Here is a 13,969-nt window from a genome sequence, read left to right as displayed (position 1 = left end):
TAAACATTAGAACAACTGGGATGAAATTTTTTAAAAAAGAAAAAAAATTAGCTGGCGTATGGTGCACATCTGTAGTCCCAGCTACTCTGGAGGCTGAGGTGGGAGGATTGCTGGGAGGTCGAGGTTGTAGTGAGCTGAGATTGCGCCACTGCACACCAGCCAGGGAGACAGAGAGAGACCCTGTCTCAAAAAAATAAATAAATAAATAAAATGCTAATATGAGCTGGAGAGGCAAGAGGAATAGAAGGTAAAAACAACAACAAGGGAAATACACTTTATAAGTACAATCAATTAAATATTTGGGAACAGTGATCTCTGAACTGCTTGGGTAAAACTCGCCCTGCCTGGTGTCCTTAAGCACTCCTGCAGGTGGGACCAGGCATCCTAATTCTACCAGGCCTCTTGTTGCTGCCGTAGATGAGCCCCAGACTCGGCCTTTCATTTTGTATTGGATAATGACCACGTGTGCCCAGATGTTCTCAGTGAGTAGAGTGGGTCAAGGAGTAAACTGAATCGGAAACCGTTGGATAATCATGCCAAGCAGGCTGGGGGCTTCCAGCCTTTGGGGTACTGGAATGCTTTCTTCCCCTGGGACCAGCTGAACTAGCTCTGTAGTTGCCAGGAGAGCAGTGTGCTCTAACACTTGGGCTAGTCCATTCCCACAGGAAAACTAGAAGAGTTACAAGCAAAGAGTATAAAAGCCCAAGATATTTCTTTAGTCTTTGTATTTAGCTCTGTGTCATCAATTTTTTTTTAAACAGGGTCTCACTCCTGTCGCCCAGGCTGGAGTGCAGTGGTGTGATTACGGCTTACTGCAGCCTTGACTTCCCAGGCTTAAATGATCCTCCCACCTCAGCCTCCCGAGTGGCTGGGATTACAGGTGCATGCCACCACACCTGTCTAATTTTTTCTATTTTTTGTAGAGGCGGGGTCTCCCTTTGTTGCCCAGGCTGGTCTTGAAGTCCTGGGCTCAAGCGATCTACCTGCCTTGGCCTCCCAAAGTGCTAGGATTATTGCTACTTTCCAATATTTCTACTACAGACTACGGGAAGTCCATTTTTCAATGCCAAATGCAGAAGAAAAAGTTGTATGGATGCCCTTTCTGCCAGTCATCCCAGGTTTAGGAGAGAAGAATGATGAGGTCATGTTCATGGAACCTGACGAGGGATGAGCCTCTTTATTTGTCCAGTGCTTGGATACACGAATCAATGTAATGAAAGAGACCTCGCCTGTGAAGAGCTAAGAAATGAGTGTGGGCAGAATCATGAGAAGAAAATAAAGAGATTGCTGAGCAACTCTTCTGATAGTTCTTGTGCTTTTTGAATGTTTCACTCACAACTTATAAAATAACCTATTATGTCAGAGCCTGGCGAGAAGGGATCCTCTCCAACTATTTGACTAATAATTCCCTAAAACAGGAGGTGGCCTGCAGAAGAACTAAAACCAGAAAAGTTAGGTGGTTTCCTCTGAGGAATGGGACAGAGTTGGAGGGGCGGAGCAGCCCCTTTACTGTCAACCCTTCTGAGCTCTGCTGGATGGTGAGGGAAATTATCTACGCATATTTATGTGGTCCTGTCCTCACTCTGCCCTGGCCTGCCTCAGCTCTAGGTCTCACTCAGCAGGCCCCAGCGGGTGTGCCGGGCCTCAGAGACTGTCTTCTCAGGAAACAGGCCACCAAGAAGCCCAGGGACATGCTGAGGTCCCACAGCTGGATGGGCACAGCCGGGACACCTGAGGTCCTCCAGCTGTTGGTCTTTCCCTGGGGTCTCCACCCCAATCTATCCAGCCTCCCAACTCCCCAGCCTGTGGCTTTTCGCCACATTCCACCTGAAAAGACCGCTTGGCTTCTGGGGTCTGGGATCCCTGCTGGCCATGCCTCGTTGAGAGGAGGAGCAGGGGAGAAGCCCAGAGTCTCCTGGCCTGGAGGAGGGGAGCAGTGTGTCAGGACAGCCCCAGATGGGACCTGTGACAGCAATGACACCTGCCAGCCTGATGCTGCTTGACTCCCTGCCAGGTACTTCCTAAGCAGGAGCGCATTGACTCCTCACAGGTTCTATTACCCACCCCCAGATGAGGCAGCAAGTTAACTTTGGCAGTCAGGAGTGGAGACCTTTGGGCTCCAAGCTCAAGGTCCACCCCAAGACACAGCCCATTAAATCCTTGTTGTAGAGATTAGGGCCCACAACGATGTGAAGGTTATAAGCTGCAGTGTCGAGAATGTTTCGAAGCAAGCATGGTTGCTGCTGGACGTGTTGTGTTCCTGGCTTCCCTCTGGATGCTGACAGAAACAAGGGTGAGAGGAAAGGACAGTAGGAGAGGAGGGAAGGCGGGACTGAAGAAAGGAGGGGAAGTGGGTAGCACAGGGCAAAGTGGAAAAGCAGGTAGCATCCTTTTTTTCTTCACTAGGGCTTGGTGAAGACCCCTTCGAGGACAGCTCCAGGCCCATCCCTGTGGTGGCCACCCATGGAGACAGTAGTCCTGCTCAGAGACATTTAGTTTTCTTTTCTTTTCTTTTTTTGAGGTAGAGTCTCGCTCTGTCACCCAGACTGGAGTGCAGTGGTGTGATCTTTGCTCACTGCAGCCTCCACCTCTCAGGTTCAAGCAATTCTCCTGCCTCAGCCTCCCGAGTAGCTGGGACTACAGGCACCTGCCACCACGCCTGGCTAATTTTTGTATTTTTAGTAGAGAGGGGGTTTCACCATGTTGGCCAGGCTGGTCTCGAACTCCTGGCCTCAAGTGATCTGCCCACCTTGGCCTCCCAAAGTGCTGGGAGTACAGGCGTGAGCCACCGCGCCACCTCCCTCTTTTTTTGTAAAGGTGGAGTCTTGCTCTGTGGCTAGTTTTCAATCAAGGCAACACATGGGCTCTCAACAGTGTGTGGAACTCTGCTAGAAAAATCAACTTATGAGAACACTGTTACTGTGTGATTCCCTGTTGGAAAATGAATAACATAAAATAATATACATTTAGGAGAAAAAAGTGGAGAAAAGGCCAGGCACGGTGGCTCATGCCTGTAATCCCAGCACTTTGGGAGGCTGAGGCGGGTGGACCACCTGAGATCGGGAGTTCGAGACCAGCCTGACCAACATGGAGAAACCCCATCTCTACTAAAAATACGAAATTAGCCAGGCGTGGCGGCGCATGCCTGTAATCACAGCTACTTGGGAGGCTGAGGCAGGAGAATTGTTTGAACTTGGGAGGCGGAGGTTGCAGTGAGCCGAGATCGCACCACTGCACTCCAGCCTGGGCAACAAGAGTGAAACTCCATCTCAAAAAAAAAAAAAAAAAAAAGGAGGAAAATGCCACACAAACTCAATAGTGGTCATCCCTGGGGGCTCAGATTCTGGGGATTTTAACTTCCCTCTTTCTGTATATTTCTCTAATGTTTAAATGTTTAATGATACACTTGTAATGCTTTGGTAATTCAAATGACAGATGTAGAAAAAATGTTTTCAAAAAGAGGGGGTATCCATCCACCATCTTCTTCAAACTTCCAAAACAACCAGGATGTGCCAGTACTAGAAAGTATTTATGCATCATAAAAGATTTTGTCCTGAGCGCGTACCATTAATTATTAAAGAGATGTTGTCAATCCCATCAGATGAGTTTAATGTTTAGTTTGAGGATTGAAAAACTAAAGCGTTCAGCCCTTCGCTTTGCACACTGTTGGCTTAGGTATTCATTTAAGAAAGATGAAATGAAGGGGAAATGGTGTGATTTGGTTTTGTTTTCTTGACAGACCTGAAACACTTTTACTATTTCTGACAGCTACACTGCTTTCCTCGTTTTCCAGCATAGGAAAATTGGTTGCTATGTAATAAATCCCCATCTAGTGAGAAAGGGAGATAGAGCAAGATGCAAAATGAAAGATAAAATGCAAAAAGCTAACAGCCTGGCTGGGGAAAGGAAGCAATGGGAGGGAAGGTGGGGGAGGGAAAGAATCACACAGGTGGCTTCCTGGAGGAAGCGGCCCTAGTAGGCCTGGAAGAGGTCAGTTCGGGAACTGGAGAGAGGGCAGAGGACGGCATCTCTGATGCAGAAGCAGCAGCCAGTGGGCAGGAGCTGCAGGGAGCCAGGTTGCAAGTGGGCCTGCTTCCTGTATCCCTGAGGCCGTGTTGGGGTCCCCACCTTGGCTGTGGCCCTGGCCTCTGGGGAGGCGCTGGGCAGAACTGGGTGGCAGGCCCAACCTACTCCGACCCTGGACTCTGCCCAGGAATTTCTGCTGAAGTGACAATGCAAGCCAGAGCCAAAGCAGGTTGGACCCAGCTTGTCCCCACAGAGACGTGTGCTTCCTTCTCTCTCTGAGAGCGACCTGTTAACCGCAAATACGTGAGTAGAAACAGGGCCCTGCCTCTGTGTGCGCTGCTGTGCGTCTGTGTGTGAGCCGGGGCATTTCCAGCCTCTGCCTGTGTGTGTGCACGCACATGCACGGGCCTCTGAGTATGTCAGCCTAACTGGGCTGGCATTTGGATGGAGTAGGGCACCACCCAAGGGGAGAAAAAGGAGCGGGAACAAGAGAAGGGAGAGAGGAGGTGTTAGTTATCACTCTTATTTACAGATGAGCTTAAGCCTACAAACTGAGCTTCAGCAAAAAATGAACTATATTGATTCTTGCAATGGAAAGTCCAGGAGTAGGATTGGTTTCGGGTATAGTTGGATCCAGGGACTGGAAAGATGCCTTTAAGGATGTTGCACCTCCATCTTTCAGAGATGGAAAAGTAGAATACACTGAAGATCTCACTTAATGGTAATAGTTTTAACCAGTTGTAGGGAATGATGAAAGCTGGGTCCTCTCTTCAGAAAAATGCCTGTATCAGTTACATATGCATGCTGTATATAATTCCTTACTCTCCTTCCCTAAGAAGTGGGCAGAATTTGCTGTTTCTGTCTGGAACTCCCAGAGTTCACAAGGACTTGCCTCTTACAGGTTCAGATGTGGGTGCAGGCTGGGGTGGTGGCTCACGCCTGTAATCCCAACACTTTGGGAGGCTGAGGTGGGAGGACTGCTTGAGCCCAGCAGTTGGAGACCAGCCTGTGCAACATAGGGAGACCCAGTCTCTAGAAAAAGGAAGAGGTACCTCCTCCATGTGCTGAGAAGTCAAGGTTGCAGCCCCAGTCACAAGGAGGGGTGAGCGCTGGGATGGCATAGGTGGCCCCCAGGCAGGGCTCTGGCTGTGCCAGGCATCTGCTCCCCCCACTTAGTCCTCTCCCCCTTCCCCAGGCCCCTAAACTGGGCCCTGCCTGGCCTCCCTTTCAGCGTTAGGCCCTCCCTGATTTGTCTTTCAGCTGGAAGGTCTGGGACATGGAGAACGACCCCTCAAGACGAAGAGAGTCCATCTCTCTCACATCTGTGGCCAAGGGTCTGGAGAACATGGGGGCTGATTTCTTGGAAAGCCTGGTCTGTACCCTTCCCCATCAGTCATCCCGACCCCTCAGCCTCTTTGGCTTGAGCCCGGCTGCTGAGGTGATGAGGCTTTTGCTCACCACCTTCCCTCACACCCCATTCTTCTGCCCCCTCCTCACCTCTTTGCTTGCACAGTTATGAACCTCCCAGTGTGTCGGCCTCCTCAACACAAGGCAGCCCCCTTTATTTCACTCATAAAACATTGACTGAGCACGTACTGTGTGCACTATAGTCTGAAAGTCCTAGTCTGAAAGGGCAGGGCAGGCCCCAATGAGGAAGTGACATTTGAGCTGTGACCTACAGAATGAGAATCAAAACCAGATGATGGGGGAGGGGGGTCTCTAAGGAAATCTCAGCCTTCAAGGAGCCTTGTCCTTGCTTTCAAGTGGCCAGGTCAGGTCAAGGCACACCACCCAGAACTCGGAGCCTGGTAGGACACCCTGCACGCTCCCAGCCTCCTCTGACAAAGCCCCCTCCCCTTCACTGCCCTTGTCTCTTGGGGTGCTCCTTTCACGCTGTCATCTGCAAGAATACCCACCCCCAACCCAAAACAGCTCCGCAGACGGTGGGGTGGATGGTGCCCTGAGGTCATGTGATGAGGTAGCCCTGCCTGAGGCCTCCCTTACAGGCCTCCCCTCAGCCCCTCTCAGTCACAGCTGGGCCTCAGGTGTCTGTCCCTGCGCAGACCATGAGCTCGCTGAGGGCAAGATGTGTCTGGCAGAGCCCTGCACACAGTAGGTGCTCAGTGCCTGCCTTGCAGAATTTAGTTCAGTAGCCTTCTAATTCCTCCCTGTCCCCCAGCCCATTCCCCTCCTCAGCCAGGGTCTCACCGTGGCCCCCCACCCCCAGCTGTAAGTTCCTGTGGGTGGGTAAGGGGCAGGCTGACCTGACGGCTCCCTGCTGGCTGTAGGAGGAAGGCCAGCTCCCTAGGAGTGACTTGAAGCCCACAGAGATCAGGAGCAGCTGGAGCGAAGCGGCGCCGAAGCCCTTCTCCAGATGGTAGGTGATCTCTGGAGAGACAAGGGCGGGCCTGGGGTGGAGACTGCTTGGGAACAGGATGGGGAGCTGGGCCTCCTGGCGGATGGGAGTTGGGGGGACGTGAACCTTTGTTGAAGGGAGGAATAAAGGCGCTTTAGCCAACACGCACAGGCACATGAGCCTCGAGGGTGAGCCAAGTCACAGGCTCCCCACCTGCTTTTGAGCAGCTGAAACGAAATCCCATCAGGAACCCCAGTAGGTACCGTGGGGCCTGCCCTGAACCAGCCAGGCCTCCCTCTCAACCTCCCCCTTCTGCCTTCTACCCCTATTCAGTCTCTGGCGTACCTCGGGGAGTCTGAAGACTCCGGTTAAAAATCCTGAACTGGGCAAGGTCCCTGATTTTACACAGGGAGGTGGAAGCCCAGAGAGGGGAAGGGACCAGTCCGGGTGGCATAGGCAGCGAGTGTCTGAGGTGAGCATAGAACTCTGCCTCCTGATGCCTGGGCCATCTGGGTCCTTGCTGGCCAGATCCGGAGCTGAGGACACTGTGATGGGCAGGGGGTGGTGGTGGGAGAGGGATTCCGTCTCTCTGCCTGGGCAGGGGGTATGGGAAGAATGCCTCCTCCACCCTCTCAGGAGGAGGTGGGAGGTGGGGACTGAGATGGGGTGAGGCTCCTTAAAATGGCAGCTGGTGGGTGGATTCCAGTTAGCATTGAGTGGGCGTCTACTCAATGTGTGTCCCATGGGCAGGTGGATGAACGACGGGTGGGGGGGGAGGCAGCCATCCATGTTTTTCTTTTCCTTTCTTTCTTTTCTCTTTCTTTCTTTCTCTCTTCCTTCCTTCTTTTCTTTTTTCTTTCTTTCTCTTTCTTTCTTGCTTGCTTACTTTCTCTTCCTTCCTTCCTTTCTTTCTCTCTCTCTTTTTTTTTTTTTTTTTTTAGGCAGGTCTGACTCTGTTGCCTGGGCTGGAGTGCAGTGGCACGAACCCCTCCTGGGCTCAAGCGAGTCTCCTGCCTCAGCTTCTTGAGTAGCTGGGATTACAGGCGCATGCCACCATGCCCGGCTAATTTTTGTATTTTTGGTAGAGACGGGGTTTGTCATGTTGCCCAGGCTAGTCTCGAACTTCTGGGCTCAAGTGATCCACCCTCCTGGGCCTCCCAAAGTGCTGGGATTACTGGTGTGAGCCACCGCGCCCCGCACCGGCCACATTTCTGTATGTTGATGAGGTTCTGCCTTTTCAGTGAACTTCCCCCCGAGCCCTGGAGGCAGGGACTGTCACTGGGGTAGTGGGGCCTGTGGGTGCTGCCACAGAGGCAGGAAGGCCTGAACCATTTCTACATTCGCCCTGGGCTGGGGTTGCCCTGCAGCCCTGTGGGGATGTCAAGGCAAGCCCTGGCTTGCCCCTGTTGCCACTTTACCCGGGACATACCTGAGGGGAGGTGCTGAGGATCTCCCCCAGGTGGGGTCTGCTCATGCACTCATGGACCCTGCTGGTCCTGTTCCCAGGAGGAACCTGCAGCCAGCCCTGAGAGCCGGAAGCTTCTGCAGGGAGCACATGCAGCTGTTTCGATGGATCGGCACAGGCCTGCTCTGCACTGGTGAGCCTGGGGCCCAGCACTACCCAGGACACGATGACTCCTGCCTCAGCTATCCATGTCTCAGGGCAGGGTCATTCACTCACCCAGTCATTCAACAAATGGTTGTTGAGCACCAACTCAGGTCCAGCTCCCTTGCTGGGTACTGAGCCATCCGTTAAGCCAGGCCAGATCTTGTTCCCAAGGCACTCCCTCGTCAGTAAGGGAGGTGGAAGAAATAGTCCCACATAATGCAGCATGTCATCTGGGAGCACCAAGGAGGAATGGGGGATGGTCAGGGAGGACTTCCAGGAGGAGGTGACATTGGAGTCTCACAGGCTAAGTAGGAGTTAGCCAAGTGGAGGGGAAGGATACTAAGGAGGGCAAAGGCACTCCACACAGAGGAGTCACAGGAGCAAAGGTGAAAACTGGCAGGGTGTGGGTTTCGATAAAGTTCGACGTCTGCACTGTAAGGTCTGGAGGGTAAAGTTCTAGACAAGGAGTGTCAGGGGATGGGGCTGGAGGGATAGGAAAGGGCCCAGGATGGGGAGTGGGTAGGGATATGGGAGGATGCTCAGGGACTTGGATTTTACCCTAAAGGCCAGAGAGAGCCACTGAAGGGTTTGAGGAGGGAAGCATCAAGGTGGAATTCACACTGTGGGGCCCTGGGAGGAGGGTGGGAAAGATGGGGAGACGGAGACATTGAGGGCTGCAGTGCCTGTGTGAGAATGAAACTGTGGAAGGTGGGTGGGGGCAATGGGAGAGGTCCTAGGGAAGCAATGCTAGCTGCACTTGGCAACGACTGGGTGTGCAGCACGAAGGAAACCCTGAATCAGGGCTGCCCCAGGGGCCTGCTCGGGTGATGGGAGGTTGATGGTGCCTTCCACAGAGCTAGAGAACATGCGTGCAGGAGGGAGTCTTGGCAAGAAGGGGGATAATTAGGATAGTTTGTTGGAGGTGCCACTGCCAGGCCATCTGAGGGAGAGAGGAGGCTCCCCGGGCACACTTGGAGAATGAATTGAGAAGTGGGTCAAGGACAGAAGCCTGGAGACCAGCCACACAGAAGGGGTTGGCGGCAGCCAAAGGAGCAAGGGTTTCAAGGAGGGAAAGATCAGCAGCATCTCTGCAAGACCCGCAGGACAAAAACTGAGCCGTGTCCACCAATTTAGGGACAAGGAGGCCACTGGTGACTTAGGGTGTAGGTGCAAAAACTGAATTGGAGCAGGTAGGAGATGAGGCTGTGTAGACAGCAAGTGTAAATGGCTTTTTGGATCCATTTTTATGAGATCAGGTGGGGAGGCTGAATGGGCAGGGTGTGACCCAGTGTCAAGGATGGGCATGAGTTTGGGGTGGGAGACACTTTGTGTGTACGAGCTGAGGTGGGGAGTTTGTAGAAGGAACGTGAAGGAATGGGAGATGAAGAGATGTCCGATGGAGCAAGGTCCCCTGGCACGGAGTAGAAAAGCTCCCCGCCCCACGGGGAGGGATGGGTCTTTGCAGGTGCAAGCTCACCTCATCCTGATAGGTTGGAATTAAAGAGGGGCCAGGCATGGCAGGTGGTTCATGCCTGTAATCCCAGCACTTTGGGAGGCTGTAGTGGGAAGATTGTTTGAGCCCAGGAGTTTGAGACCAACCTGGGCCACACGCAAGACCCCACCTCTACAAAAAATTTTTAAAATAAAAATAAATTTTAAAAAAAGAAAAAGGAGGATGGGTACAGATGCAGAGGTCATTATAGGTGCTCTGGAGGGGAGGGGCAGTGAGAGAGGCGACAGCAATGACCTGGTCTGCTTGGTGAACTTGGAAGTAGGGTCAGCTGCTGAGATGGGGTAGGTCCATGTCCCTCACAGCTTCCTTCTAGAGATGGTGACATCCACCTTTGGCAGGGTCTGAAGCCAGGACCATCTCTGTTTCCTTGGCTGCCTCCTTCACTCAGATCTGTTTTGTTTCTCTTGAAGAACAATTGAATTCTCTCCAGTAGAGAATGAAAATTACCCCTCTCATCCTATTTCCACGTTTGCCATGGCTGTCAGGAATGCAGTCTGAATCATTAAATGATCCCCTGCAATGGTCAGCAGTGACTTTCTCTGTTTCTGGGTGACTTTGATTTCTCTGGCTTTTCAATATCTTTATTACATCACCTCTTTCCTGGGGAGGCTGTTCACAGACGTTCTGGGAATAGCTGTGATAGAGAAATGAGGCTCATATTCTCAGGACTTGGCCCCTGAGCTGTGACAGTGGCTTGCTCACCTTAGGTAGGCCTTCTCCATGGGTGCAGCGACAGCCCTGGCACCATCAGACTAACAAGGATGGCCTTGGTGTCCCCAGTCTTAGAAGAAGGGTGTGCCTCTTGCCGGCTATTCCAGCCAAAGTCCCAGGGAGGTCTTCAACGAGCTTAGCTCAGGTCCTGCCCGTCCCCAAACCAGTCCCTGTGAATGGATCCTAGACGAATAAATACTTCCAAAAGCACTTCTGTCCTTGTGCCCCGCCTGGAGGACCCCTCCACACTGCCCCCTCTCCCTGAGTCCCCATCCTGGCCTGCCCAGACCCCGCCCCCCCCCAGCCTTCCTTGCCCGTCCCAACCACAAAGCACAGGCCTTGAGGCGCACAGACCTTCTTGGCCTCCTAGCCCCATGCCTTCCCTGTGTGAGTCACTCATCTCAGCTGGCCTCAGAGGCCTCGCTCTCCAAGTGGGCATCACTGTAGACCCCACCTTGTAGGGGTCTTGTGAGGATTCATTGTGCAAATGCATCTGAAATGCTAAGCTCACCTCCTGGCGACCACGGAGCTTCTCCCTGGCCAGGTCCCCCTCCCCTGAACCCCCACGGCCGGTACCAGCAGCCCCAGCACCGCTCTGTGGGGCTCCACCCGTGTGTCTCAATGACACCCGTTCAGGTAGGAACTCCAGCCCACAAGCTTCCATGTGAGAGAAAGGTCATTTTATTTTTCATAACTCATCTTATCTTCTACCTCAATGTTATCATTCCAGTGAGTGACGGGAACTCAATTTCTGTCCAGTTGGAACCTCCCTTCATCCCTTCCTCTGGGGGTCACCGGGCGGGGGGGTTATCTATCATTACTCCTCAAGTGTCTCCTGACCTGTCCACTTCTCCAGCTGGTCCTGAGTCCTCTATCCTTACAGGTGGCCACGGCGACGCCCTCTTCTCCATGGGGGCTCATTCTGGTCTCCCGCCTCTCTCCTCTTCAGGCCTCTCGTGGAGACTAGTTCCGCTGTTTTGGTGCCTGCAGAACCTCACTGGCTTTCTAGGGCCCTGCTTGCCATGCACCACATGGGCATTCCTCTCTCTGCAGTCCTGGGACCTCCCTGGGACTCGACCAGGAAGCCAGGCACAGAGCTTCACTGCTTGCAATGCTGCAAACACACCTGGCTTGGCGGCCTTGCCAGGCTCAGGCGCTTTCTCTGTGATACCAGTGTCCTTGTTATTGCCTGTAGCAGAGGGGTTGAGTAGAACTTACCCTTATTCATGATGTTTCAGATCACGTTTTTTATCCATGGCTGTGAGTCCTTTCCATTCTTCGAGGATCCTGAATTCTGAAATTCAAAAGCCAGGGAGAGGCCGGGCGCGGTGGCTTACGCTTGTAATCGCAGCACTTTGGGAGGCTGAGGTGGGCGGATCACTTGAGCCCAGGAGTTCAACACCAGCCTCAGCAATATGGCGAAACCCTGTCTCTACCAAAAATACAAAAATTAGCCAGCCATGGTGGTGGGCAGCTGTAATCCCAGCTACTCGGGAGGCTGAGGGAGAAGGATTGCTTGGACCCAGGAGGCGGAGTTTGCAGTCAGCCGAGATCGTGCCACTGTACTCCAGCCTGAGCAACAAAGTCAGACCCTATCTCCAAAAAAAAAAAAAAAAAAAAAAAAATCTAGGAAGAGACATCTCCTCGCCTGCTATCCATTCTCACATGCCTTTCCGAGGCATAAGCATGGACTGGCTGAGTGGCTCAAAGGAAAGAAGGGCAAAAGGGCAAAGGAAACTCCAGGAAGCATGGTCATTGATGAACATTTCAGAACGCAGTCCAGGCACACATGTGTGAACTCCTTCATGGAGTAGCTGATGGGCTCATCTCCTTCCTCCGTGGGGCCTAGCATGGCGCTGGACCACAGCAGATGCTCCACTGATGCCCAGCGCCTCTTGCTGTTTGGCTTCAAGGCCTCCTTACACATCTCCCTCACATTTGGTAAGCACTTTACAATTTGCAAGGCCCTTTCACAACACCTTCTGCCAGTAACTCCTAACTACTTTTTGGCACAGTAGCGGTGGTTGTTTTCATTTCCAGATGAGGAAACAGGCTCAGTGAGATTGGGTGACTTTCCTGCCCTCCAGACTCTGGGTGGAGTAAGGTGGAGTCCGTGGGCGGGGCTGCAGGGGTCTGAAGAGGTGGTGTCCTGGCCGTTAACCCCTCCTCTGTCTCGTCCCCCAGGGTTCACTGGCTTCCTGCTGGTGGCCTGCCTCCTGGATTTCCAGAGGGCCCTAGCTCTGTTTGTCCTCACCTGTGTGGTCCTCACCTTCCTGGGCCACCGCCTGCTGAAACGGCTTCTGGGGCCAAAGCTGAGGAAGTTTCTCAAGCCTCAGGGCCATCCCCGCCTGCTGCTCTGGTTTAAGAGGTGAGTGAGCTCACAGCCCCGAGGCAGGGCAGGGGAGGGCCCATGAGCTGAGGGGTTGGCTCCAGGGTTATGGCCAGGGCTGGAGGAGGAGGAAGGCTCTGTGTCATGGCGAACTCTCTGGGGCCCCAGGGCAGGAGCTGGTGGGTGGCTTCAAACAAAGCAGCATCTTTGTGGTGTTTCATCAGTTCTTAGTCCCAGTTACAGCAGGTGACTGTGGTGGATGAAAACTGGACTCAACAGTTTCCTCTATTCACTGATCCCAGCCCATGGAGCAAGGAGGGCGCGAATCAGTACCTCCCTCAGATCACCTGGGCGGTGTGAGACAAAAAGCCGCAGGGACCATCCCTGGAGTGGGATTCAGCAGGCTCGATGGGGGTCCAGGTGCTAGTATTTTTCATTAGCCTCCAGGGGATTCTGATGTAGCAAGCAGCGTCCTTGGACAACAGTTTGAGATCTGTTGCTTTTCAAACTGGATTCCTTGGAGCGCTGGAAATCTCAGCGATGTCACAGGGCAGGAGAGGGAGGTGGTGGAGGGAAAATTCAGACTTTCCGCCCAACCCACCATTTCACCAGGCAGCTCTAAATTTATGTGTTTTATAAGCCAAGGTTCACAAAAAAAGAAAATTCGCTGGGGGAAAAAAAAACAGTTTCTATGGCTTAAAAAAAAAGTCTGAAGACCATCAATCTATTTCAGTACTCTATTTTGTTGATGAAGAAGCTGGTGACCAAAGATACCCAAAGACTAAGTCAGGGTGATGCAGGGGTACAGGGGTGCCTCTCACTTTCCCAAAGTGAGATCCACATACCACAGCAAAATGATTTGAGCCAGCCTGTGGATGAACACATTTAAAATTTTATTTATAAATACATTTACTGTTACATTTGACTTCTCTTTATTAAATACATTAGTGATTTATTTTTGCAATGGTCTTCTGTGACAAGTCATTGATAATGGTTTTCCACTTGAGGGACTGATGGGAAGTTTCCTTTAAAAAATGCATGCAGATAAACTGGACTTCATAAAAGCTAAAAACTTTTTGATGCAACACACACTATCAAAAAAGTGAAAAGACAACTCATGGAATGAGAGAAAAGATATACAAATCATATGTCTGCATAAAGAAACTGTATGCAGAATTACAACTCAACCATAAAGAGACAACCCACTTGAAGAATGATTAAAGGTTTTGCTATAGCCAAAAAGCTCATGAAAATGTGCTCAACATCAGTAGTCATCATGGAAGTGCAAAGCAAAGCCATAATAAGATACCACTTCATATTCAGTCAGATGGCCATAATCAATAAGACAGATGATAAAAAGTGTTGGCAAAGATGTGGAGAAATTGAAACCCTTAGACACTGCTGGTGGAAATGCGAAACTGTGCA

General features: G+C 51.9%; 1 protein-coding gene across 11 annotated transcripts in view; it reads left to right on the top strand.

Annotated features, from left to right (window-relative positions):
* The first annotated feature begins 2,182 nt into the window (after positions 1-2,182).
* The window catches only part of SLC28A1 (solute carrier family 28 member 1), a 70,622-nt gene continuing 58,835 nt past the window's right edge, over positions 2,183-13,969 (top strand). For 8 of the 11 annotated variants that reach the window (XR_008494104.2, XR_010123998.1, XR_008494105.2 and 5 more), the window contains exons 1-6: positions 2,208-2,293; positions 4,214-4,329; positions 5,287-5,398; positions 6,315-6,403; positions 7,889-7,980; positions 12,400-12,583. Coding sequence is in view for 7 of the 11 variants with exons in the window: in XM_054450989.2 (XP_054306964.1) it covers positions 5,303-5,398; positions 6,315-6,403; positions 7,889-7,980; positions 12,400-12,583 (461 nt within the window). In the remaining 4 variants the exon portion in view is untranslated. The other 3 variants (XM_054450984.1, XM_054450986.2, XM_054450985.1) reach the window with 3 other exon arrangements.

Source organism: Pongo pygmaeus, chromosome 16 (genome assembly GCF_028885625.2).
Source record: "Pongo pygmaeus isolate AG05252 chromosome 16, NHGRI_mPonPyg2-v2.0_pri, whole genome shotgun sequence".
Taxonomy (NCBI): Eukaryota; Metazoa; Chordata; class Mammalia; order Primates; family Hominidae; genus Pongo; species Pongo pygmaeus.
This window is presented reverse-complemented; position numbering and strand designations above follow the sequence as displayed.